At 53.8% G+C, this 26,362-nt stretch overlaps 1 protein-coding gene across 6 annotated transcripts in view; it reads left to right on the forward strand.

The window, feature by feature from the left end:
- Positions 1 to 26,362, forward strand: part of MYH14 (myosin heavy chain 14) — an 88,168-nt gene that overhangs the window by 10,312 nt on the left and 51,494 nt on the right. For 2 of the 6 annotated variants that reach the window (XM_043899894.1, XM_043899896.1), the window contains exons 1-10: positions 799 to 852; positions 5,969 to 6,379; positions 11,259 to 11,415; positions 12,958 to 12,985; positions 13,114 to 13,216; positions 13,921 to 13,944; positions 15,801 to 15,893; positions 16,283 to 16,346; positions 19,612 to 19,710; positions 20,651 to 20,791. In XM_043899894.1, coding sequence (XP_043755829.1) covers positions 5,972 to 6,379; positions 11,259 to 11,415; positions 12,958 to 12,985; positions 13,114 to 13,216; positions 13,921 to 13,944; positions 15,801 to 15,893; positions 16,283 to 16,346; positions 19,612 to 19,710; positions 20,651 to 20,791 — 1,117 coding nt within the window. In that variant the 5' untranslated portion in view covers positions 799 to 852; positions 5,969 to 5,971. Of the gene's footprint in view, positions 1 to 798; positions 853 to 5,968; positions 6,380 to 11,258; positions 11,416 to 12,957; positions 12,986 to 13,113; positions 13,217 to 13,920; positions 13,945 to 15,800; positions 15,894 to 16,282; positions 16,347 to 19,611; positions 19,711 to 20,650; positions 20,792 to 26,362 lie in introns of those variants that run through there. The other 4 variants (XM_043899891.1, XM_043899892.1, XM_043899897.1 and 1 more) reach the window with 3 other exon arrangements.

The following is a 26,362-nucleotide window of genomic DNA, read 5'->3' on the forward strand; positions in this document are numbered from 1 at the left end:
TATCACTTGGGAAGCATTAACCAACGTCTGGGTGTAGCCTGGTGGTTAAGAGCGCAAGTTCTGGCGTCAGATTTGGCAGGATCTGAGTCCTCGGTCTGCCACTTGCCAGCTCTATAACTTCCAGCAATTAGACATCCTCTTTCTAAGCTTCGGTTTACCTCATCTGGAAGATGAAGATCTTAACAGCACTAATTCCAAGGGGGTAGTTGTAAGGATTAAATGAGATCATGCGGGTAAAGCGCTTAGCACAGCTCCTGGCACACATCAGGCACTCAATAAATGATCATTATTATCATTACTGACAGTAATGCCCACACCTCTGGGTGGGTGAGAACCTGGAGAGTGCCTGGTGGTACGCGGTCGTCGTTTGACAAAAGTGAATTCTCTCGCCCTTCTCTCATGCCTGCCGGCTCCCGGGGGACCCAGGCATTCCGGCCTCCGGCCGCCCCCCCCCCCACGCCGACCCTTACAAAGGCCCTCATTCATGACTGGTGCACAAAGCGGCTCATTCACCCGGGTCCCTTGGGCTTCCCGCCCCTGGCCGCCCCTTGTGCCTCGCCATTGGTCGGACCCCCTGCCTGTCAGGCTTCGGGTCTTGCCTGCGACCGTGCCGCCTAGCTCCACGCTCCGGAGCCGTTCTTTTCCCACGGCTGGCACACTCCGGCAACTTCTGATTGGCCCCGCCCGCCAGCCGCTCCTCTTGATTGGCGGGTGCGCACCCTGTGGGCGAGTCCATAGCTTGTCGCAGCGGGCGCCGATTGGCCCCTGTTGCGCTTGTGTGGGCGGGGCTTTCTTGGCTGGCCCGCCCCTCCTTCTCCCCAGGCCGAAGCCTCGGGACGGCCCTGGAAGCCGGTGAGTGCCCGGGGCCCGCTGCCCGCTTGAGGCGGCGGGGAGTGGAACTGGGTCCCGGGAGGCTGCAGCTCCGGGGTTGCGGTCGGGGCTCCGGAGGCCGACGCGAGCTGCGGGGGAGGGGCGGTGACGTGGACACTCACCTTGCGCTCAGCCGGACGGCAGCGGGGGGCCAGGGGACGGGGTGGCGCTGGGCGTCTCCAATCGCCCCCACAACTCGAGTTCCTCCTCTAGGAGAGGCCGGGTCGGGGTCCTCGCTGGAGGCCCCAGGCCTGTTTCGCAGATGGGGAAACTGAGGCTCGCTTTTGGGACATTGGACGCTTTAATACTGAGTCATTGCCTTCAGTCCCCCGCCCTCGATGACTGTGTCTCTGTCTTCACGTGTAAAACTCGCGGACCGGAGACAGGGATCATCGTGACTGGCAGAGCTGAGGGGTGGGGAAAGACATCTTTGAACCCCCGCGATGTACTTGGGCACTTTTATTTTTATAACTAAATAATTAACTTTAGATTATATTAACTCGAGATGGGTTGTATTGCACCCATTTAACAGGGAAAGAAAAACAGGCTGCACAGAGGTGGTGACTGCAGGGCGACAGGGCTGAGAACAACACTTTGAAGACCTACTGTGTGCTGGGTTCCTTAACCTTTTTAATCCAACACTAGTCCGCTAAGGAAGGCTGTAGTTCCTAAGAAGTAGATGGGGAAGGAGGTTGAGAGTTACCACCTAGGAAGAGGAAATTGACATCTTTGAGGACCTACTACGGGTTCCACCCAAATCTCCTCTTTAGAAAATGGTATGGGCTTGTACCCCAGCCCTCCTTCTTACTGGCTGTGTGACCTTGAGCCGGTTACTTCCTTCACCTCTCCATGCCTCAGTTTCTCCAGAGAAATGGAGATACTGATTGTCCTTATCTCACTGGTTTTTGAGATCATTCTATGAGTTTGGTCAGCTGTTCTAAAAGCAGGAAAACCCTCGGCCCATAGTAGGTGCGCTTAGTTACCATTATTTAGTCCTCGATTCAGAGAACTGAAGCTCCAGAGTCTAGAAAAGCATGTTCTCGTCTTCTTCGGTACTTCTCTATCTCCCTGTGGATTGTACCGCCCCCCGTTTCCAGGGTTGAGGAAACTAAAGTTCTGCGTTATTAAATGATGTCTCCTTGCATTGCTTGTTTAAACGCTGGGCTGGGCACTTTCTCCCATATGGGTTTATTCATTTCATTGGCCCCCATTCGCGAAGAGGAAAGCCAAAGCCCAGAAAGCTTGAGCGGGATTCGAACCCCGGTGTCCTCAGCCTTCTCCGCTGCGGGCCCTTGACCTTTGCTCGCCCAAAGGAGGAGGGGCCCTGGCGCCGCCGCCGCCGCCCACCTGGCAACAGGCTCATCCCCGCCTCTCCCCATCCCCCTGTCTAGGGCAACTCCGGGATCCGCCCCCTTCCCCAGCCGGGCAGGTGCTAGGTGACATCAGAGCCGGGCTCCCTCCCGGTGACGCGACGTGGCCCCGCCCCGCGCTGGACCGCCGAGGTAGCCGCACCTGGGAGCTCTGAAGAGGCCGGGGGATTCCTGGGCCCCCTCCCCAGCTTCCCGCTTCCTGTACCAGCCGGCGCCCCCCAGGTAGCCCGGAGGGTCCGCGGGGTGAGGCACTTGGGTCTTAGGGAGATGGGGGTTGGGCGCTGGGATTCCGGGATCTGAGGAGGGAGTCGGGGGCCAGGAACCCCAGGTCTGGTTAAGGACGGCTCTGGGAGGCTGGGCTCGTGGGTCTCCAGGGAGGAAGGCGCTGGGAACTGGACTCCCCTGAGAGCTGGAATGTGTGCATCTTGAGGGAAGAGGGGGCTGGGAGCCTGGACTTCTGGGTCTGAGGGAGGAGGGGTTGGATGCCCAGATTTCTGAGTCTGGGGGCAGAGAGTACCCTTGGATCCTAGCACTAGAGTGAGGTCAGAGGGCTGGATGCCAAGGGCCCCAACCCCTGCCTCAGGGGCGGATCCCTGGCTCCTTCTCCTTTCCAGCCAGCAGTCCCTGCCCCTCCCAGGCAGGTGCTTTCACCTGCACTGGTGACAGAAATGAGTCCTGGCAGAGGTGTTCCTGCTGGTTAAGGAGGGTGGGGCTGCCAGAGGGCCAGGCCACCCCATCAGAGCTGTTATCAGCCCTCAGAAGCTGGTCCCAGGCGTCTTCATCTCTAGCCTCTTCGCCTCTAGCCGGCTGCAGTGAGGTGAGGGGGCTGGAATTCACAGGTCCAAAGGAGGAGAGGCCTGAGCGTTCCTGGAAATATAGTCCGCTGGGGGCCCAGACTCCTGGGTCTGGAGGAGGAGGGGCTGGGGGCCCAGATTCCTGAGTCTGGAGGAGGAGGGGCTGGGAGCCTGGACTCCTGGGTCTAAGGGAGGATGGACCGGGGACTCAGACTCTTGGCTCTAGTGAGGGGAAGCACAGGGTTGGGTGATTGCAAAAACTCCCAAACCCTTCCTGGTCAAAGGCCGTGAGCTGGAGAGGAAGTGGGTGGGGTGAGGGTGAGGGTAAAGTCCCAGGGATGGGACTTGGCTCTGAAAGGATGAGGGCCACTCAGGAGGCCTGGAGTCAGTCTGGGCGACCTGGGGCCTGGGAAGTGGAGAGAGATATGGCATTGGATGGCGGGAGACGCCCGCTATTTGAATGCAGGGGCCTGGGGTTCGAGGCCAGAGAGCAGCAGGACCAAATGTCATAGGGTGAGGGTGGAGGCCTGGGACCACTGGTGGTGGGGAGAGGGCCTGGGGGTAAGAGGGGCGTGTGGCCTGGAGCTGAGTGTCCAGGTAAGGGAAAGACAAGAACCTGATGAGGCCAGATCCGGAGATGTCCGAGAGGAGCTGGGTGTTTGGAGGGACTTCTCCAGAGATATGTTGAGGTGGGGCTGGGGGGCCTGGAGGGCAGAGGCAGAAGCACCAAGGTGCGGCAGACGGAGCACTGGGGGGTCCTGTGACTGGCGCGTGGGCAGCGATGTGGCCGTTTGAGGCCATGGGAGACAACAGAGTCCGGCTTCTTCAGGAGCAGGGCACAGTGAGGGACAGGGGGCACGGTTTTCCTCACGGGTGCTTAAACTGCTCTGGAATTGCCAAGCCCTGTTCCTGCTGGTCTGCAGCCCCTTTAAGGGCGGGAAGGGGTCTAGCACAGGCTGGCTCAGATCTGAAAGCTCATCTTGGCTTGTGACTGTTTGAGATGTGTCTGAGACCAGATTGACCCCAGACCAGGTGCTCCTCAAAGCAGGGCCTGACTCATCTCTGGATCCCCAGACACTCTGGGCAGAGCTCAGGACTTAAGAAAACTTCAGGGAATGTTGAGTGAATGCAGAAGTTAATGAATGGGGCCAGCCCATGATAAAGAGAAGGATTTGAGGTTGCAGGGAAGAAAGCCACTGCTAACGAAGTGATGAAATTCAGGTCTGTTCTGGGGTAGCCCAGAGGTGGTGAGAGAACCTGGGTTACAGAAATCAGGTTGACACCCTCCTGATCAACCTATGAGGTCAAGTTCCTCAGCGTGACCCAGTCTGACCCTCTTTGTCCCTAATCTTTCCTTACCTACCACCCTTCCTCCCTGGGTTACCTGGCTCCAGCCACACTGGCCTCTCACAATGAGGGCCACAGACATAGAGGCACATGCCTGCCCCAGGGCCTTTGCATGAGCTATTTTCCCAGCCTGGAATGCTGTTTTGTCTGACATTCCCATGGCCTGCTCCCTTCATCTCCCTCAGGTCTTTATTCAGATGCCACATCAGAGAGGCTTTCCTTGGCCACCCCAATTAAAACTTCAATGCCCCTCAACCGTAACAGTCCCTGTTCTCTGCTTCATTTTCCCCCTTGGCATGTATCATCATTTAACATACTGTATAATTTACTTATTTATCTTTGAATCTGTCTCCTGGGATTAGAGCAGCACTAACTCACAGAAACACAATGCAAGCCAAATGTGTAATTTAAAATTTTCTAGCCACATTAAAAATAAAGAAATAAAAAGGAACAAGTGACGTAAGCGCTAATGATGTATTTTTTTAATGCAATATGTTACCAAATGTAAGAAACACGAGTGAGCTTTTTGTTGTGCTGTTTTTGAAATCGGGTATGTGTCTTAACACTCAGAACCCATCTCAGCATGGATTCTCCACTTCAACTCTCCAGTAGCCGCACATGGCCGTGGCTCCTATGATAGCCAGATCAGGGCTAGAATGTAAACACCTTAGGAAGGCAGGAATCTTTTTCTGGCTTATTCTTTGCTATATGACTGACACCTTGAACAGAATTATTTTTAGAAAAGAATTTTTTTTTAGAAAATTTATTTTATTGAAATATAGTTGATTTACAATGTTGTGTTAATTTCTTCTGTGTAGAAAAGTGATTCAATTATACATATATATTCTTTTCCATTATGGTTTATCACTCTATATTGAATAGAGTTCCCTGGACTGTACTGTAGTACCTTGTTGTTTATCCATTCTATCTATAATAGTTGGCATCTGCTAATCCCAAACTTCCGATCCTTGCCTCCCTCATCCCCCACCCCTTGGCCTCCACAAGTGTATTCTCTGTCTGTGAGTCTGTTTCTCTTTTCCTAGATAAGTATATTTGTTACATATTTTAGATTCCATATATAAGTTATATCATATAGTATTTGTCTTTCTCTGTCTGACAATTCATTTAATACGATAATCCCTGGGTCCATCCATGTTGCTGCAAATAGCATTGCTTCATTCTATTTTTTGAATGGCTGAGTAGCATTCCATTGTATATATGTACCACATCTTTATTCATTCATCTGTCAATGGACATTCAGGTTGTTATTCAAGAATTACTGAATTGGGAATTCGCTGGCGGTTTAGTGGTTAGGACCCCCAGCTTTCAGTGCCAGTGACCCCTGTTCAGTCCCTGGTAGGGGAATCAAGATCCCGGAAGCCTCCTGGTCCAGCCACACACACGCGAATTATTGAATGAATGAATGGATAGAGAGGTGGATGGTGGAATGGGTGAAAAAGGTCTGTGAACCCATTTTGCAGAAGTGTAAATTGAGGTCTGGTGGAGAAGGCAGTGGCGACTGTCTGGGGGATTTGAGGTGGGGATGGAACACCTCCGTGACCCTGGTCCTCTGCTCTCTCCCTGCAGACCATGGCAGCAGTGACCGTGTCGGTGCCCGGTCGGAAGGCGCCCCCCAGGCCGGGCCCGGTGCCTGAGGCCGCGCAGCCGTTCCTGTTCGCACCGCGCGGGCCGGGCGTGGGCAGCGGGCCCGGGGGCTCGGCCGCGTCCCCGCAGGTGGAGTGGACGGCACGGCGCCTGGTCTGGGTGCCGTCGGAGCTGCACGGCTTCGAGGCGGCGGCGCTGCGGCACGAGGGCGACGAGGAGGCCGAGGTGGAGCTGGCGGAGAGCGGCCGGCGGCTGAGGCTGCCCCGCGACCAGATCCAGCGCATGAACCCGCCCAAGTTCAGCAAGGCTGAGGACATGGCCGAGCTGACCTGCCTCAACGAGGCCTCGGTGCTGCACAACCTCCGCGAGCGCTACTACTCCGGCCTCATCTACGTGAGTGGTCTCCTTCCCCAGGAGGGCCTTGCCCGGGCTGGGGGTGCTGCGGGGGCTGGGTGTCAGCACCCCAGCTGGAACCGACCTGAGGCTGCTTCTAATTCTCCCCTCAGGTCGGGTGACGATGCCCACCCTTAGTTGCCGAATGATAAATTACTGGATTACCAGGACTGCGTCAGACCCCACTGCAGGTGTCTCATAGTATTATACAGTAGATGGTCCTTACTGGGCTTCCTTCCCCTGTGGCTCAGTGGTAAAGAATCCTCCTGCAATGCAGAAGCCCCAGAAGAAGCAGGTTCGATCCCTGGCTGGGGAAGTTCCCCTGGAGAAGGAAATGGCAACCCACTCCAGTATTCTTGCCTGGGAAACCCTGTGGACAGGGGAGCCCGGCAGGCTACAGTCCCTGCGGTCCGGGAGAGTCAGACTTGACTGAAGCAACTGAGTGAGCAAGCAAGGCACTCTAAATATATTGTTTCAATACACTTGCACAATTATAAAGCACTTTGTCCCCAGGTTACAGATAAAGAAACTGAGGCACAGAAAAGTCAAATTCCTTGACCAAGGTCACTCAGTTGGGCTTGGTAGTCTGGCTCCAGGCTCCACCACTTTGCTATTAGGGCCTTTTAGGATTGAGACAGGACTGGTCATAGTGAGATTGACTGTGGCCTAGTCACTGTTAACCTTTTAATGTCTCACACTGTTTAATCTTAACAGCAAGCAGGTGGAGTAGGGCTGTGGTTCTTAGCTCTGCCTTCTTGTTACAGTCAGCTGTGGAATTTTTACAAAATACCAGCACTGGAGCCCTGCCCCACCCCGTTTGAATCAGACTCTCTGGGGGTGTGACGTGAGCACTGGTATTTTTAATAAGCTTCCAGGGTGGTTCTAATGGGCAGCCAGAGTGTCCTTCAGAGCAAACAGGATTAGAGATGTTGACAAGGAATGTCGACAGTAATAATGAGAAATAATGATCATGGGTGGCTAGCAAATATTTATCGAGTACTTACGATGTGCCAAGCACTGTTCTAAGTGCTGCCTGTGGGTTATCAGCTCACTTCTGGGCTGGGGACTTGTCCTTATCGCCTGATGTTTTGAGAATGTTAAGTGACTTGGGTCCTAGGTCACATGGACGTGAAGGATTTGAACCCAGGCAGCTGGCCCCAGAGTCACACTCTGAATATCAGCTTAGAGGGCTGGAGTCTCACTGCCTTGCTCATTGAAACTGGCCCCTCAAGAAAAGCCACAGAATATCTTGCTAAGACCATAAAAGGAAAAGTGCTGGTTTTATATGTTTTAAAAACCACAAAACTTTCATGAAAGTAATAAAAGAATATGTCACTAAATGATGAGATGTATCAAAAAAATAAAAATAAATAAGCTGACCTCAGTATCCACCACATTAAGGGTCACAAGCACAAGATGAGGGTATTTTTATGATTTCTGACTCCTGTTTGGGAGAGAGACTGAGGCTGTGAGAGGGACCAGTGGCTGGCTCAGGGCCCCTCAGCTTTTGGTGGCAGGGGTGGGATTTGACTGCAGGATTGTCTGGCCCTGCACCGAGGTGACACGTTCTGCAGCCTGTGTTAGGCCCTTAGGATTCCTCGCTTGCCTTTGTGAGCCATGGGAGCTCTGTGAGCCTCTGTCTGGGCCACTGCCCTGGACCTCGTCAAAGTCAGGGGATCAGAGAGGCACCCCAAACCCTGAGCCACCCCTTTCCTGTTAATACAAACTCTGAACCCTCACAGCAACGTTGTAGGGTATCTCCTATCATCCCCATTCTGTCGGTGGGGACACTGAGCCTCAGAGAGGGGCCTAGACTTAGGCCACGCCCCACCAGCTACCAACCAGCTTAACTGGGATTTGAACCCAGGCTGTCTGACTCCAGACCCCCCATTCTATGCACCATAGTGGGAAGATTGTTGGGAAAGTTCAGGGGTGAAAATGGTGAGGCCTGAGTGAAGGCTGTGGTCTGAGAGTCAGAGAATTGGGGCCTGACAAATGAAAGTGAGATGGAAGTTTCTGGAAGCCCAGACAGGAAACAAATTGGGCCTTAACAACAATCATTAGCACTCAGGGAGGGCCTGCTTTCTCCATGAGGTGCTGGAGATACTAAACGTCATTTCAGGATGATCTGGTTGACCCCTGCTCCACATGCGGCTATGAGGTAGGGCTTATCACCTCCTTTGCCCACGGCTTGGAGAGGAAAAGACATTGGCCCAGGAGTAGTTAACAGCTAACGTATTAGGCATGCCAAGGGGCTTCGCTGCTTGTCTAGTGGTTAAGACTCCATGCTTCCACTGCAGCGGGTGCGGGTTTGAGCCCTGGCCAGGGAACTAAGATCCTGCATGCTTCGAGATACGACATAATTGAGTAACTAAATAAATAAGCACACTCAGGGCTCCAGGGCCCACGCTTAGCTCGGTACTTGCAACATGAACTTGTGGGTAGCTCCCCGAAGCCCTGTATAGAAGCACTGTTCCCATCCCCGTGTGATCAAAAGGGGACCCGGAAAAGTTAAGGTATGTGCTCAAGCCTCCCAGCTAGAAGATTCGGATTCAAGCTCCACCCGGCTTGTCCTCAGGCCATGCTTAGTAAATACTAACTGGCCAAAGGGAATGACAGTTCTTCCCAGTGGAAAGGGAGAGGGAGGTGTCCGGGATTCCAGAAACCCAGTTCCTGCCGCTCATAGGCTATTTGGCCTTGTGTGGTCCCTTCCCTGGGATGCCCAGGGCAGAAGGGGACCCCATCTGCTGGATACTGCCCTCTGCTCCGGGAGGCACCTGAAGATGCTTGGCGTCATGTCACTCTCAGAATCCTTCCGAGCTCCATTTCTCCAGAGCTGGAAACTCAGGCTCGGAGCGGGCAAACATCTGGAGTCAAGTCACACAGGCTGGAAACGTGGGGTGACGGAGCACCTGAGTCTGAGTGAACTCTCAGCTCCCCGGTGGGCTGGGAACCTGAGAGTCTCGGCGCCATGACAGGAGCGTCTTTTACTGCCCGCCCTGCCTCGGGCTGTCTGGTTTTTATTCATTATCTTCCTTAATCCCCACCGCCTCTGTAATGAGGTGGGGAGGGTTTCTCAGGGAGGAAACCGAGACTGAGGCGAGAGTCGCTGGGCTGAGGTGGGGCGGTGGCATCGGGGAGTTGGACCTGGTGGGTCCGCCTGCAGAGTCCTGCTCCAGGCCCTTCCCGCCAGGTTTCTGCAGCTGTGCGCCGGCCACTCAGGTGCCCCCGGCCTTCTCTAGGCACACCGGCCTCAGCCCTTTGCCCCCTGGCCCTGGCAGCCAGCTCAGGTTCCCTCTAGGGTGTCACGCTAGTGACAAGGTATGGCTGGCAGGAGGGGGCTGGGACGGGGATGGGGGTGCAGGGGGTGGGCTCCTCCGCCAGCCAGAAGTGGGGGCCGGGGCGCCAGCAGCCATGAGATACCCTCCCTGGGAATGTGGTCCGGCCGCCCCGCCCTTTGAGAGCTCCGGGGAGCTGCTGGCGGGGCGGGCAGACACCCAGCAAACCGGTTGTTCTGCTCTGGGCTGGCCACCCGCCCTCCCATCCTTAAAAACTTGGCACCGGGCAGCCTGTGGTGGCCACACCCTCACTCTACTTGAGAAGCTCAAGTTGTCTGGGAGCTTAAAGCAGTTCTGCTATCAATGGACAAGTAAACAGCTGGTCATTTAACTCGCTAAGTAGCTAACTAGCTGCCTAAGTGGCTAGTTGGTTTCATAGTTAACTAGCTGAGACCCTGGGGCTTCCCTGGTGGCTCAGTGGTAAGGAAACTGCCTGCCAGTGCAGGAGACATGGATTCCATCCCTGGGTGGGCAAGATCCCCTGGAGAAGGAAATGGCAACCCACTCCAGTGTTCTGGCCTGGGGAATCTCATGGACAGAGGAGCCTGGTGGGCTACAGTCCATGAGGTTGCAAAGAGTCGGACATGACTGAGCAACTAATCAACAGCTGAGCCCCTAAGCAACTCTCTGGCTGTATTAGCTAGCTTAATCCAGTTAAGTTAGCTAGTTAGCTCTCTGGATTGTGTTAGCTAGGTGGTCAGCTAGTTCTCTAGCCGGTCTAACTGCCTTGACCCGTCCTGTCTCTCGTCGACCTGAGGCTCTGTTAGAGCTGGAACAGTGCTTAAATGATTACCAGGTCCTGAACTCAGGCCCAGCAGGTGTGTGGACAAATTCAGGGCATCCATGAACTTGGATGCAAAAAAAAAAAAATTAGATCTTTATTTTCACGCACCTCAAACCTGAAATTTAGCATGTCCTCCAATAAGAGGGAACCACCAAGACCATCGTGGAGGCAGGTCCTGCGAGTCTGTTATCAACAGAAACCGCAGACATGGTGCCGTCAAGTTTCAGCGGCTGCAGATACAGGAAGCACTCTTCCAGAAATATTCTATGTGTATTCAAGCAGATTCGGAAAAGTGTTCTTGCAAAGCTCTTACCTTGTTTCCTCTCTGTGATATTGTTTTGGAGATAGTTCTCTGTCTGTAGATGCCAGAAACCTCATAGGAATCCATTGTATGCCCATGCATCCAGATCGTTTCCGGTCCTTCGTTATTTTAAAAGAATGATGCTACAGATGAACTTGCACTTGGTCCTTTCGTGTGTGAGTCCAAGCAGTGACAGGGCTACAAAGCCTCCATTCTCTCCCCTTGTGAATCCTCATTCGTACAGCACCTTTGTGCAGTTTGGAAAGCTTCTTTTCAACCATCAGCCTGAAACCATAACAAACGCTTAAATCTACATTGTCATGTGTGAACGGCAGTCCCTTTGCCGGATGTTGTTGTGCAGTGCACAACCTGCCCAGCTGTACATGGCAACTCTGTCTGCCCCTGGGTCGCAGGCAGGCAGCTAGCTGAGGCCCTCTCTCTTCTTGCCCGCTGCAGACGTACTCCGGCCTTTTCTGTGTGGTCATCAACCCATACAAGCAGCTTCCCATCTATACGGAGGCCATCGTGGAGATGTACCGGGGCAAGAAGCGCCATGAAGTGCCGCCCCACGTGTATGCAGTGACCGAGGGAGCCTACCGAAGCATGCTTCAGGGTGAGTGTGGGGCAGGGGCTGTTGGAGGTGCCTCTTCAATGGGGACTGGGCTGGGGGTCAGGACTAGATGTCAGCTCAAGGATTCCAGACTCTGCAAGGCTTCTTTGTGGGGCAGGAGGGAACACAAATGGAGGGCTGAGTGGGCAAGGTTCTGCCTCCTACCAGACAGGCAGGCCCCTTTTCATCTGCCTCTTTGTTTACCCGTCTCCTCAACAAGTATCATTTGGAAGTTCATTGGTTCCAGGCTTCTACAAAAATTCCTCTTGAAACAGTGACTCTTAAGAGTGTTCATTCATTTAATATTTATGTTACTGACATGATCTACATTGTTATGACTGAATGGCCACCCCTTAGACAATGGGTAGCATGGGTTTGCCATGTACAGCTGGGTAGGTTGTGCACTGCACAAGGATATCCATCAGAGGGATGCCATTTACTCCATGACAGTTGATCACTCCAGGCAAAATTCCATGATTCCATGTATTATACATAATATACTCATTATCTATATATTGTAGGTCATCTATTTTAATAAATATTTAAATTAAATTAAATTAAATATTTAAAAACATATTAAACATTTTAAAGTTTGTATCTTTCTATCATATGACATTAATAGTAGGCAGCATATAAGCTGTATTTACAAAGCAGTGGTTCCCAGAGTGTAGTGCTCTCAGCATCACTTGGGAACTTGTTCGAAATGTCATCTCGGCCTTTACTCTTGACCTGCAGAGTCAGAAAGCCTAGGGAGAGGCTCAACAGTTCGATGCTCCATGGGGGCAGGGACCTCGCCAGTTCCCACTTGGTGTCTAACACTTAGTAGGTGGTCTGTGTGGATTTATTGAAGGGATGGCTCAGATGGTAAAGAGTCTGGCTGCAATGAGGGAGACCCAGGTTCGATCCCTGGGTTGGGAAGACCCCCTGGAGGAGGGCATGGCAACCCACGCCAGGATTCTTGCTCGGAGAATCACATGGATAGAGGAGCCTGGCGGGCTGCAGTCCTTGGAGTCACAAAGAGTTGGACACGACTGAGTGACTAACACAGCAACTTGTCAGATCCAGGATGAATGGAGGAGGAGATGGTGGGGACCGAGCTGTGCTCTCTGCCCTCAGGTTGGGCAGATGACCCCCCAGTGGGCCATCAGTCACCGTCACTACCTTCTGTGGCCTGTTTGCTATTAGAGGCTGAGCCTGGGGTCTAGGATCTCACCCTCACATCTTTGAATCTCATCATTCAGCCCAAGGCGGCACATGGTAGGGGCTCAAATTGAAGTTTGTTGAATGAATTACATTCTGTTTGGTTGGAGTTTGTTGTCTTCATTTTACAGGTTAGGACACTGAGGCTCAGGGAGGGACAGCTGCTTTCCCAGAGTCACACAGCCAAAAGAGGCTGAGTCAGGGTCAGGTATTAGAATCTAGGAGGATCATATGTCAAAAAACCCAGCTTTTCCTTAGCCCTTAGGAAGGATTTTGAAAAGAGGGTGGCCAGCATCTCGCTGGAGAAATCCTCCCAGGTGACCTGTCCCCCTCTGTCCCCTACAGATCGTGAGGACCAGTCCATTCTCTGCACGTGAGTAATCCTGAAGGACTCCCTGGAGGAAGTGGGATCCCGGCTGGGCGTGGCTCTGCTTGGAATGGACGGGGCTTAGCTGGTGACTTGGGCTGACCCTTTTTGCTTACCTTTGTGCCCCCTCTTAGTGGGGAGTCTGGGGCCGGGAAGACAGAAAACACCAAGAAAGTCATCCAGTACCTCGCCCACGTGGCATCATCACCAAAGGGCCGGAAGGAACCTGGTGTCCCGGTAAGTGACCTGCCTTGGGACGTACTCTAGAGCTTGCTACCAGATGCTCCCTCCCTCTCAGGCTCTGCTTCCCCTTGTAACTAACTCCCCGCCTCTCTCATGGAATAACACAGTCGTAGGCCTTCTCCTGGCTCCCCCTGCCCCCCCCACCCCGAATCCCTACTGTGTGCCTGATATATAGTGCTGGGAGCCGAGGCAGGTTGGACACAAAAATTGCAACAGCCAGTCCTTGGCCTCATTGACACTTGGAACAGTGCCTCTGGCACATAGTAGGAGCTTACATCCCAGAGCACCCACTATGTGTCTGGCCTATTTAGCTTCCTGCAGTGCCCAGGTTTGCTTTGTAAGTGAGCATTTATATATAGCCCTAGTCCTTTGACTTATATTACTGTAACACCCCAGTGAGGTGGATGTGTTTTTTTCCTGCATTAAAGATGGGAAAGCAAAGTCACACCTAGGGTGGGTTGTCGGTTGTCCAAGGCCACATGCCCAGGAAGGGCTAGCCCAGATTCAAACCCCAGGTGATGGGGCCGCCGCCCACTCCCCACCCCCAGGCACCCCGCTCCACAGGGCCAGTTTCCCCAGCCCCTTGTCTCTCCATCCCACCCCCTGCCCCCTCCCTCAACCTCAAGTTCACCTCTGTGTCTGTCCATGTTCCATGTGCCGTGTCCCGGTCCCTGTCTCGTGTCCTGTGACCTCCTCAGGCCTCCGCCAGCGCCGTGTCTTATGTGAGTAGCAGGGAATCACCTCGAGTCCTGCCACCCCTCATACAACCCGGTCACCCCAACCCACAGTCTTCCTGGCAGACAGGTCCCAAGGCACTGACGGTCACCCCTGCCCGGAGGCCACATTGTCACTTTTGATGGTCCTACTATGTGCACAGCAGGCGCCACACTGTCATTTCCTGCAGCCCTACTGTGTGCACACACCCAGGGCCCCCCACTGTTGCTTATGGCAGCCCGACTATGTAGTGAAGGACAGGGAAGCCTGGTGTGCTGCAGTTCATGGGGTTGCAGAGTCAGACACAGCTTAGCGATTGAACAACTGTGTGCACACACCCAGGACCATTTAGTGTGGTCCTACTGTGCATGTGCAGACCCTACCACATCGCTGTGTATATTAGCCCTCCTGTTTCTGTGCAGAGCGGCCGCAGATCCCAATGGGAAACAACCCAGAGCCTATAACTACCCCTTATTGTTGATCTGCTAAATGTATGTAGACAGAGCCCACAGACACCACGCATTCACACAGCCCAGTGACCCACACTGCCATTCATCGTAGGTAGGCCTACTGTGTACACCCAGCTCAGGCTAGTGTCTGAGGGCTCAGAGGGCATTTAAATAAATAGTCGGAATCTTTGAGAACCTGGCTAGGAAGGAGGGGAAGAGGATTGTTGTGTATTGAGCACCTACGGTATTCCTGGCTCTGTCACCGAAGTGGCTGTAGGGAAGCTCAGAATAAAATCTCTAGCCAGGGGGGCCTGCGGAGGGATAAATTGGCAGTAGGTATTAACAGATGCTTACTACCATATATAAAATAAACAACAGGGATTTACTATATAGCACAGGGAACAATTGGACTTCCCTCTTGTCTCAGACAGTAAAGAATCTACCTGCAATGTGGGATATACGGGTTCAATCCCTGGGTTGGGATGATCCCCTGAGGAAATGGCAACCCACTCCAGTATTCTTGCCTGGAGAATTCCATGGACAGAGGAGCCTTGACAGCCTTGACAGTCCACGGGGTCGCAAAGAGTTGGACACAACTGCACAACTAGTACTTTCATAGAAAAAGATAGTCAATATTTTGTAAGTTTTAAGGGAAAAGAATCAGAAAAAAAGTATATATATATCCAAATCACATTGCTGTACACTTGAAACTAACTCAATATTGCAAACGAACTATACTTCAATTTTTAAAAATTGCTGTCTTGAAAAAAAAAATATCCCCACTCAAGGGTTAGCCTGATTGGGGGAGGACACTACCATTTCTTGAATGTGTACTATGTGTCAGACAGTTTGAAGAAAGTTACATAGATGGTATAGATTTTTCTTTAGTTCCACAAGTGATACATGAGTATGCATCCACTGTAACAACAACAACAAACAAACCAGACAAAATGAAATTCCTCTTTCCTTCTCTCAGTCCTCTTTCGTTGGAGTGGCTTACTCTGTTGACAGTTTGGTGTGTATCCTTGCAGACCTTTCTCTAAATGTCTACAAACATGTATCTATACCTATAGATATGGGAGTCTTGTTCTGTGGTATTGTTTTCTCGGTTCTTTTTTTTTGTTGTTGTTGTTATTAATAGGATCACATTGTAGGTGTTGTCCTGCGACTTGCTTTTTGTTGTTTTGTTTCCGCTGGACAATGGATCTTAGAGAAGTTTCCTCATTCCCTTCACAACAGACTGAATGGCAAGCCCAGATCCGGGAAAGCTGGCACATGCCCAGACAGACACACAAAGGCCCCTCACACACAGACACTCAGCCAGACCCCCCACCCAAGCGGGGCCAGTGCCCACCTACCCCCGCTCCCCGCCCCCGACTCCCGCCACTGACTGGCCATCCCCCGACCCCCTGCAGGGTGAGCTGGAGCGGCAGCTTCTTCAGGCTAACCCGGTCCTGGAGGCCTTTGGCAATGCCAAGACGGTGAAGAATGACAACTCCTCCCGCTTCGTGAGTGCTGGGGGAGGGAGGGGCCTGGGCTCCAGTTAGTGAAACGGGAGCTGGGAGCAAAGGAAGGTGGAGCCGGGGGAGACAGGACGTGTGGGTCCGTGAGGGAGGAGGGACCTGGGGTCCACGGCTCCTGGGCCTGAAGGATGAAGGGGAACTGGGGACCTGGGTCCTAAGGAAAGAAGTCAGAGGCGCGTGGACCTTTAGTTCTCCCCGGGAGGCGCCCCCCACCCCACCCCGGCCCCCGTTGGAACCTCATGATCGGGATGGGGTTCAGATGGAGGGAGATAGTCAAGAGACAGGCTGACTCTGGGAGGGGTGAGTGTGGGTTGGGGGTGCCCCCCCAGGCCCGCGGGACCCTCGGCTAAGCCCTCCACCCGCCTCCCTTGCAGGGCAAATTCATCCGCATCAACTTCGACGTTGCCGGGTACATCGTGGGCGCCAACATCGAGACCTGTATCCTCTCACGGCCCCGAGGGGGCGCCCGGGACGGGGAAGAGCGGCGGCGGCCATAGAGGGCGGCCCTCAGGGTCTCACCGCGTATAGGAAACAGGGGTCCCCGCTCGCCCAGAACCCTGGCTGCCTGCTGCCGACCCTGTGCCTCCGTTTCCCGCTCTGCAGAAGGGGAGGGACACTAGAACCTCAGGAAGGGGCAGGCGCAGCATCTCCACGTTGGGGCAGGACAGCGGGGCCTCCCGTAGCTTTTAAGAGAATGCCCTCCCAGCCTCGCCTCGGGGAGCACAGAGAAACGGTGCAGCCAAAGCGGAAGGCGTGTGGGGGCCGACACCGGCTTCCAGGGCCCTGGCCCCGTGGAGTCACGTGGGACATGCTTAATCCCCAGGCGTTCCAACACACGTGAAAGGCTTTCTACCAGCTACACTCATCAGAGATTCGGCGCCCGGGGTTTTTATTGGGGGCTGGTCACGTAGGCACCGCCTGCCCAGCGCGAACCCAAATTTCAGAATCCGGGAAGGCAAACAGATGTTCAGTAGAAAGCATGTTGGTTTACACAAACAGTTTATGTGCAGGGAGCCCCTGCTGTCGGCCTCCTGAAGTTCAGATTCCCAGACACCAGCCAAAGACGGGCCTTGCAAGCCTGCTGACTCCCCCCAAGCTGTGTCCTACTTTCTCCACCTGTGCCAGGAACGCTCCCTAGAAATTTACAAGATAGAACCCAGAAGGTCCAGGAGTGCAAAGCTTAAGAGAACAAGCGAAGACATCACACCAGCCCGGTGTTCGAATCCCAGCTCTGTAGCTTTGAGGCTGGGGGCCCTTAAGCCCTCTCTGGGCCTCAGTTTCCCCATCGGTAGAAGGGGGCAAATCATAGAACCTACCCTTGAAGGGTCTGAAGGACAGTGTGAGGTACCATTCTTAGTACGGCTCCTGCCACATAAGCACTCAAGAATGAGTCACCTGGGGACTTCCCTGATGGTCCAGGGGTTAGGACTCCCATGTTCCCAGTGCAGGGGTCCCGGCTTCGATCCCTGGTCAGTGGAACTAGATCCTGCATGCTGCAAGTAAGACCCGGTGCAGCCAGTAAATAGATATATAGTTTAAAGTTTATTTTTAAAAAAGGAAGACTGAACTATCTGAGACTTTCCTGGTGGGTGGTCCAGTGGTTAGGACTTGGTGCTTTCACTGCCAAGGGCTTGGGTTCAATCCCTGGTCTGGGAATTAAAATCCCACAAGCCGCTGCAGGGAGGGGCCAAAAGAAAAAAAAAAGAGAGAAAAAAAAAGAATGAGGTATCCTTATTAGAAATGAATGATTAAGTTAGCACTGTCCTTATAGTGTTAATATGTTAATATTGTTGGTTAATAATTATGAATTGCAATGTGGACAATATTAATAACAAATCATATTTCCATCCCCGGGGTGTTAGTTCACTCTCCCATACCTGCCCCCTCTCTTTGTCATCCAGGGAGAGATTGGGAAGCAGTGTGCTGGCAAAGAGTTTTTCCTAAGAGGGCGTGTGTGTGTCTGCTCAGTCGTGTCCGACTCTTTGCGACCCCATGGACTGTAGTCCACCAGGCTTGTCTGTCATTGGCATTTCCCAGGCAAGAATACTGGAGTGGCTTGCCATTTCCTTCTCCAGGGGATCTTCCCAACCCAGGGATCAAACCCAAGTCTCTTGCATCTCCTGCATGGGCAGGCAGATTCATTGCCACCATAGAGGCTTAGGGAGTAAGGAAGCAGGGACCTCGCTGTCAAGACCCTGGCCCCATAGACTCTATTGCTGCCTGGTAACCACTTCCTTGGGGTCAAGGTCTCGTGACCCCTGCAGCCACCAGCTTCTGATCCCCACAGTTCCTATGGCCCATCACCCCACTTCATGGCGCTTCCTGCTCACATAGCTTCTTAAAGCTCAGGGCTCTCTCTGCCCCGCCCCCTCCTCCATCCTCACCCTGATCCTCCATGAACCCCAGGCTCCAGCAGCCTCCTCTGTTCACCTGTGTTTTCCCTGTCAGCTTCTGAATGCTAACTTTCTCCTGTCCACACTCCCCAACCTCTTGAGGCTGCTCCCACTGGGCATGGTTCTCCTGCCTGGCTGTCTCTGCCTCAGGGCCAGTGACCAGACTGTGGACTGATGCTCTCGAGGCTGGTGACACCCCCAAAAGATGGATTGATCCCTTTTACACCAGTATTCCTCATGACCAACATTTCTGGAGGGTTGACCTTGTGCCTGGGGCCACCCTGAGAACTCTCCGTCTGTTAACTCAATGCCTCGTATCTGTAACCCTGTGAGGCAGATGCTATTATTTTTTAAGGCTTTTTTTTTTTAACATCCTTGTTTAATTAGTTACAACACTGCTTCCGTTTTATGTTTTGGTTTTTTGGCTGCAAATGTGGGGTCTTGGTTCCCAGATCAGGGATTGAATCTTCACCCCCTGCCTTGGAAGGCCAAGTCTTAACCACTGGACTGCCATGTCCAACTCTTTGCCACCCCATGGACTGCAGCCCGCCAGGCTCCTCTGTCCATGGGATTTCCCAGGCAAGAATACTGAGTTGCCGCTTTGTCCTCCAGGGGATCTTCCTGACCCAGGAACTGAACCCATGTCTCCTGTGTCTCCTGCATTGGCAGGCAGATTGTTTACCGCTGGGCCACCTGGGAAGTATCATGTGCTTGGTGGCCCATGAGCATAGGACACAGATGGCTACACCAAATATCAATTGTTTTATTTTCCTTTAAGGCATCTTGCCAATTTTTAGTGTCTAAACCAGCCATCTGGCTTTCCCAGAAGGGAGAAGCTGAAAGCCCCAGTATGGGGAAACTGAGGCTGGGAGGGTCATGATGACAGGAGGTTTTTTTTTTTTTGGCTACGCCACATGGCATGTGGGATCTTAGTTCCCTGACCAGGGATCAAACCTGTGTCCTTTGCACTGGAAGTGCAGAGTCTTAACCATTGGACCGCCAGGGAAGTCCTGATAGGAAGCATTCTTATCCATGGTAAGACAAACCAGGTACCTGCCCAGGGGTTGGCTACATGGTGATTCATTTACCCCCACAGCACCTCAGGGACTCATGATGGGTGTTAGCGTCAGGCCCCTTGCACAGGTGAAGAAACTGTGCCCGAGGCTAAAGTGACGCATGTCCACAGTTACTGGTCCAGTTAGCTTGCCCGCCAGGTCTGTGAGCGCCTCTATCGTTCCATGAGAGAGTGGGGGGGTACTCTCCCAAGGGGGTCCCCTCCTCTGCGGCACCTTGACTCGGCCCCCGCCCAGACCTGCTGGAGAAGTCGCGGGCCATCCGCCAGGCTAAGGACGAGTGTAGCTTCCACATCTTCTACCAGCTGCTGGGAGGCGCCGGGGAGCAGCTCAAGGGTCAGTAGTCCTTCGGATCCTGGGGGCTGGGTGCGAGTTGCATGCGGGCCCCCTGGGGAGGAGGACGTGGGGGGCACTAACCTTTGTCAAGCACCTGCTCTATGTCAGGCTCCTGCTGGGTGGCGGCTTCTCTCGCCTCCCGGATCCCTCTGCCTCTCAACTTCACCACCCCTAGACTCTGCTGTCCTTTGGTTCCTGCTGTCTCCTGGGTCTTGCTCACTCCAGCTCCGCGGCGACACAGCTCCTGCCCACCCTATCCTGAACCTCCACGGGGCTCCGCTTCCTCCAGCTGCGTGCTGTGACGAATCCAGCTTTGCCGCTGCGTGGTTCCCGATGATGATCGTGGTTTGCGTGGCTTTTGAGCTCCTGCCTCCCGGCTCCTGCCTGAGACCCCTTCTGCCTCCTGCTCTGCGCCCCTCCAGCCCTCTGAGTGGGGAAATGCACCCCCCTCCCCGAGGCTCTCTCTTCTATGGCGGCCCCGCTGCCCTGAGGCTCCCTGGCGTTCTGGCTCCTTCCACCTTGTAGCTTGGGCCGCCTCCTGATCCCTCAACACCCAGCCTTCTGCTCCCGGTGGCTTCCGGACCCACACACGCTCTGCCGCCCGAGCCCTGCTGTCCCGTGGCTTCTGCTAACTCGGGCGCCCGCAGCCCTGTTGCTTCTGCCGGTGGGCGCCTCTCACCTGCTCTGGGCAGTTCTGCGTCTTGAGAATCACTATGAAAGGAGGGAAGAGGAAAGGTCTGAGATGTGCTAAGTTCCCACTTCATGGCCGGCCCTTCCCACCATACCCGTGAAGAAAGGATCCCGACTCATTTGACAGGAAGAGACTGAGGTTCCTAGTGGGGCAGTGATGCTCGTCCTCGGGTGGCCATTTAGGAAGCCAGGACACGAGTCTGATGCTGCGGCTCATACTTGACCTTGGCCCCTGCCGTTACCCCTACAGCTGACCTGCTCCTGGAGCCCTTCTCCCACTACCGCTTCCTGACCAACGGGCCGTCGTCCTCGCCGGGCCAGGAGCGCGAGCTCTTCCAGGAGACGCTGGAGTCCTTGCGGGTCCTGGGATTCACCCATGAGGAGATCACCTGTGAGTGAGCCCAGACCCTGCCTGGTAAAGGGTGGGGGTGGACTGCACGGGCAAGAGGGGCACCTGGCCGTTTATGACTCGGTTTGAAAACTGAAACAGGGAATGGAGGAGGGAGGGAGCTTTAAATAGGGGATCAGGAAGGACATGGTGAGATGGTGATGTTTGCACGAAGGTCTGGAGAGCTCAGATGTGTATGTTGGTGCTATCAGGGAAGAACGTACTAGGTGGGGGGGGGGGACAGTATGTGCAAAGGCCCTGAGGCAGGAAAGGCATGGTGTGTTTGAGGCATTGAAACTTCTCGAGGGACTTCCCTGGTGGTCCAGTGGTTAAGACTCCAGGCTTCCACCGCAGGGGCACAGGTTCGAGCCGTGGTCAGGAAACGAAGATCCTGCATGCTGCTCAGTATGGCTGAAAAAAAAGAAAGATCCTTGTCTAATTCTCTAATGGCCTCAATTAGTCAGTGACCCAGGTGGGTGGGGAGATGAGGCCACAGAGGCAGTTGGGGCGGGGGACTTTGTTCTGAGGGCACTAGGGAGCCATGGGAGGGCTGGGAGCCACAGAGGAGCAGCTCTGGGTTGTGCGGAGGACGGACTGGAGGCCGGAGGAGGCTGAAATGAGGGTACAGGAAAGACCCTGACTGGCCCTGAGTCTGCCCTGGAGCCCTGGGGTGAAATACTCAGCTCATCAGCCCATGTTCTGCTGTTTGCCCCACCTTCCTCACCAAACAGTATGTTCTGAGAGTAGTTTGTTTGCAGTACTGTGCCAGGGCTGCCATCACAGAGTACTATAAACAAGTGCCTGCGTATGTGCTAAGTTGCTCAGTCGTGTCCCACTCTTTGAGACCCCATGGACTGTAGCCCTCCAGACTTCTCTGTCTGTGCGATTCTCCAGGCAAGAATACTGGAGTAGATTGCTATGCCCTCCTCCAGGGGATCTTCCTGACTCAGGAATCCAACCTGGGTCTCTTACATCTCCTGCATTGGCAGGTGGGTTCTTTGCCACTAGCACTGTCTGGGAAGCCCAAATGAGTGCCTTGAACACGTGAAATCAATTATCTCCCAGTTCTGGAGGCGGGAAGTCTGAGATCAGAGTGTCGGCGGGGTTGGTTGGCCCTGGAAGATTCTGCTGTCTTCCTCTCCCCTGGCTTCTGGTGGTTTCCTGGCAATCTTGGCATCCCCTGGCTGGTAGAAGCATCACCTGATCTCTGCCTTCAGCTTCATGGGGCGCGCCTCCCTGCCTGCGTGTCTGTCTGCAATCTCCCTTTTTTATAGGACGCCCGTCATTTTGGATTAGGGGTCACTGCACTCCCTTGTAATCCCGTCTTCACTTAAATAATTGCAGCTGCAATGACCCAATACCCAAATCAGGTCACGTTCTGTGAGGTCCCAGGCGTTAGGACTTTAATATATTTTGGGAGGGAGCAGAGGGACAGGGTTCAACCCGTGACATGTACGTAGAGGGCAAATCTCAGTCTTTTTTGTGGCTGCCTGGCATTTCATTGTTTGGATGAACTGTGCTTCCTTTTTCCAGTCCCGTAGAGAAGGACCCTGATTTCCAGGACTGAGCAGGAGCTGGACTGGGTCTCATTCTCCTCTGGTCTCCGGCGCTGCAGGAGGCCCTGGGAGCTATTGTTGGCTCCAGGGCCAGTGGGGAGGGCTGGAGACCCAGTGCCAGCTTGGCTGTCCACCCAGGCTGCAAACAGGCCGGGCTTCCTCGGGCATATTGACACAGGGTCCCAGGCCTCCTCGCTCGATTTCCCAACCGCAGGTTGCGTAACTGCCCCGCCTGTGTGTCTCCGCTCTCCATCCTGAGCAGCTGACAAATTTCTGGAGGGAAGTGACGGTGGGGGCCTGGGCCCCTCAGGTCCCTCCTGGCCTCTGGACACAGGTCGCCTCAAGTAACCCTCCTGCGGTGTGGTGGGCATGGCCAGCAGCCCCGATTTTTGCAAACCCGAGACAAAAATTTTGCAGCACTGACTGCGTGTAATGACATAATCTGAATATGATCAAAGGTCATCGTGTGAAAACCGAGTCTCCCCCCAGCCCCCCTGAGCCCTAGTTTTCCCGCTGTTAAGCTTCCTGCATCTCCTGCCAGAAATATCTTAGGCACGAAAGAAAAGACACACATTATTCTCCAGTTCCAGGACTGAGGTTCAGGCATGTGTGTGTGCTCAGTCGTGTCCGACTCTTTTCGACCCTGTGGACTGTAATGCGCCAGGCTCCTCTGTCTGTGGGGTTCCGCAGGCAAGAATACTGGAGTGGGTAGCCATTTCCTCCTCCAGGGGTCATCCTGACTCAGGGATCGAACCCACATCTCCTGCAGTACTCTTTCACTGTATTGATGAACTGTGACTCTTGGAACGTGTCTGCCCCTTGCAGACACACTGTTTAGGTGACTGCATCCCATTGCTGTTGGGATGACACCTACCCCCAAAAAGGGGCCCAAAGTATTCTTGTTATAATTTAAAAATTTTATTTTTGGCTGTGCTGGGTCATCACTGCTACTTGGGTCTAGTGAGTCCAGTTGCGGCGAGGTTGGGGGCGGCTCCTCTAGTTACAGAACATGGGCTTCTCACTGCAGTGGCCTCTCTTGATGCAGAGCAGGGGCTCTAGGGTTCGGGCTCAGTAGTTGTGCCGCCCAGACATAGTTGCCCTGTGGTATGTGGGTATCTTCCAGGACCTGGGATCGAACCCATGTCCCCTGCATTGACAGGTGGAGTCTTAAACCACTGGACCACCAGGGAAGTCCCAAGAACATCCTTAGAAGTAGATCTTTGAACTCACAGGTGAACAGAGCTGCAGCATCAGTTCTTAGCAACGAAATTCTGAGTCCAAGGAGAAGTGCCATTTTTAAATTTTATCCAGCTTTGACGGACATATAACGACTGTTTGAGATATCATTCATATACCAAACCGTTCACCTATTTAAAGTGTATGAGTCAGTGGCTTTTAGCTTCACAGAGTTGTGCAGCCATCACCAAAATCAATTTAGGACATTTTCAGTGACCCAAGAAGAACACTTGGGCCTCTTTGCGGTCTCCTGCCCGTTTCTACCACTAGCCCCTGAAGATCATGAATCCCCAGGCACCAACAATTACCTGCTCATGGCTTCATGGTCTTCAGCTCTAATCTCCATCCCGTCACCGCCGTTTTCCTTCCCCCCAGGGAAATACCCGCTGTTTTTAGAATCGTGCTGATTCGACCTCGCCGCCGTCCATAAGGGGGCGCTCGTTTCCAAACCCTGCCTCTGCCGCACCTGTTCCCGGACGTGGAGGCCGGCAGCCAGTGTTGTCCCCTCTTTTGCTTCTGCTGGTGTGGCAGGTGGATGGGGTCTCATAACAGTGTGCTTTTGTATCTCCCCTCCAAGTAGTAGGGTCAGACGGTTTTATTTATTTACTTTTTTCTCTAGACTCTCTGGACAAAAGAGGAAACAGACATACCTAACCCTGGCAGTCCAGTGGTTGGGACTCGTAGGTTTGGGATGGCCCTGGGTTCGATCTCTGATCTGGCAACTAAGGTCCCACGAGCCTCACAATTCGGCCAAAAGACAAAAACGAAAAAGGAGACAGAGGTCCAGGGAGGTGGGGTGTCTGCCTAGTCACTGCAGTTGACCAGGAGGTGGTAGAACCCAGTTTGACTCCAAAGCCAGCCCGTTATCCCTTCCCAGAGAGGCAGGTGGGTGCCTCTGGGTCACCCTCGGGAGGTCCAGGGCAGAGAGCACTGGAGGCCGGTGGAGGGAGGCCCTCCATCCCCTCCACACTTCCCGTCCACACTGGCACCGCCAGTGCCAGCGGGGAGGTTGCGCAGGGAGCCTGGCACGCAGAGAGGCGGCCTCGCGCTCACGTGAGGCCATCAGAGCATCGCCAGCCCCGTGCCCCCACCCTCGCAGGCCGGGGCTTGCTTGCGGTCGGCTGGGCTGAAGTCACCAGCCAGCGCTGACTGCCAACCCTCAGGCGTCAGGTTCACCAGGTGCTCCGCACCCACGCAGGTTGCTAAGCCAACCGTGAAAGGCCATTTAAAGGCCACAGGGGGAACGCGAGTCTGAGTCGGGCCTGAGCTAAGGGTGAATGATCATTCAGTTGATGGTGGCCTTCCTTGTCCGTCTATCAGGAGATGTCCTCATCTATTTATGAGGTGTCTTTCTTCTCCCCCCCCCCCCCAAACCTCCCAGGGTTTCCGGGATTCTTGGCTGTCCCCCTCTAGCCAGCCCCCTGACCCCAGCCCCGCCCCGCCCACTGTGCTGCAGGGGGAGGGGGTGGAACCCGAGGTCCAGAAGGCCATCCTGCTTGCCAAGGTCACACAGCAAGAGAGCCCTTTGCTGTGCATTCATTCATTCTTTACTCATTCGACGCCTGATGGAGTCTGCGGGCCGGATCTCTGCAGGCACTGGGGGAAAGGAACTGTGGCCAAAAGAGCGCTCCCCTGCCCCCTGGAGCGCTGAGACCCAGGGAGCATCAAATGACACAAATAGATTAAAGTCGATCCAGTGGAAGAGTGACCCCTGGAAGGTGCATGGTGCGGTGACTGTGACGGCCAGGGGGCTGGAGAGGCGGGGGCGTGGTGTCTCGGGAGGGGCGGGGCAGCCGCTGGACGGGGCGGCGCTTGGCTGAGCCCTGTTGATCAGCAGGAATTAAGCAGGTATAGATGGTACTACCGGGCTTCCCTGATAGCTCAGTTGGTAAAGAATCCGCCTGCAATGCAGGAGACCTGGGTTCGATTCCTGGGTTGGGAAGATCCCCTGGAGAAGGGAACCCACTCCAATATCCTGGCCTGGAGAATTCCATTGACTGTATAGTGCTGGAAGACCTGTAGGAGGAGGGAAGTCCCAGGGTAAACGCCTGGGGGCAAGAGAGTGTCACATGTTGAGAACGTGGTTGGCTTGGCTGGTTGGAGGGAGGGGACCCTGGGCTGGAGCCGGTGGGAGGATTAGGGACAGGGTGTACCAAGGATCCTGACAAGGGATTAGATTGAATCCCAAAAGTAGCGATGACTGTGGAAGGGATTCTTCCCCCCTAAAGTGGCAAGCTGAAGTTCATTCACAAACCCATTGATGGAGGGCTTAGAAGCAGTTAGAAGATGAGTAAGGAGCCAGTAGACAAGGAGTTACGACCTTGGTGGAGGTGGAAAGGAAAAATGAACATTGCTGCACACTCCGGCGTGCCCCACAAACTCTACCAAAGCCTTTTCCGTTTTTCCTTTGAGGGCTAGCATTTACATACCAGTAAAATTCACCATTGTCAAGTACACAGCCCAGCATTTGTATTAATAATATATTCCCAAGGCTGTGTGATCATCACTGCAGTCTCACTGTCTAATTCCAGAAACGGACTCTTTTCTCAGCAGTGATTTTGTTTTCCAGACTAGGTCTCATATTTGAAAGGGTATGAAATTTAAAAAAAAATTAAAGGTATGTGATCATTCCAGTGTCCTGGGCTCCCAGTAGGCCACCTCAGTTAGCAGTTTCTTGTGTGTCATTCAGAGCAAGACTTCTTGAAGCTGTCAAGCCAGTGACCACCACCCTCTCCACTTCTGTTTTCAGAGATTTTAAAGAATATTTATTTATTTGGCCACA

This window comes from Cervus elaphus, chromosome 4, assembly GCF_910594005.1.
Source record: "Cervus elaphus chromosome 4, mCerEla1.1, whole genome shotgun sequence".
NCBI lineage: Eukaryota > Metazoa > Chordata > Mammalia > Artiodactyla > Cervidae > Cervus > Cervus elaphus.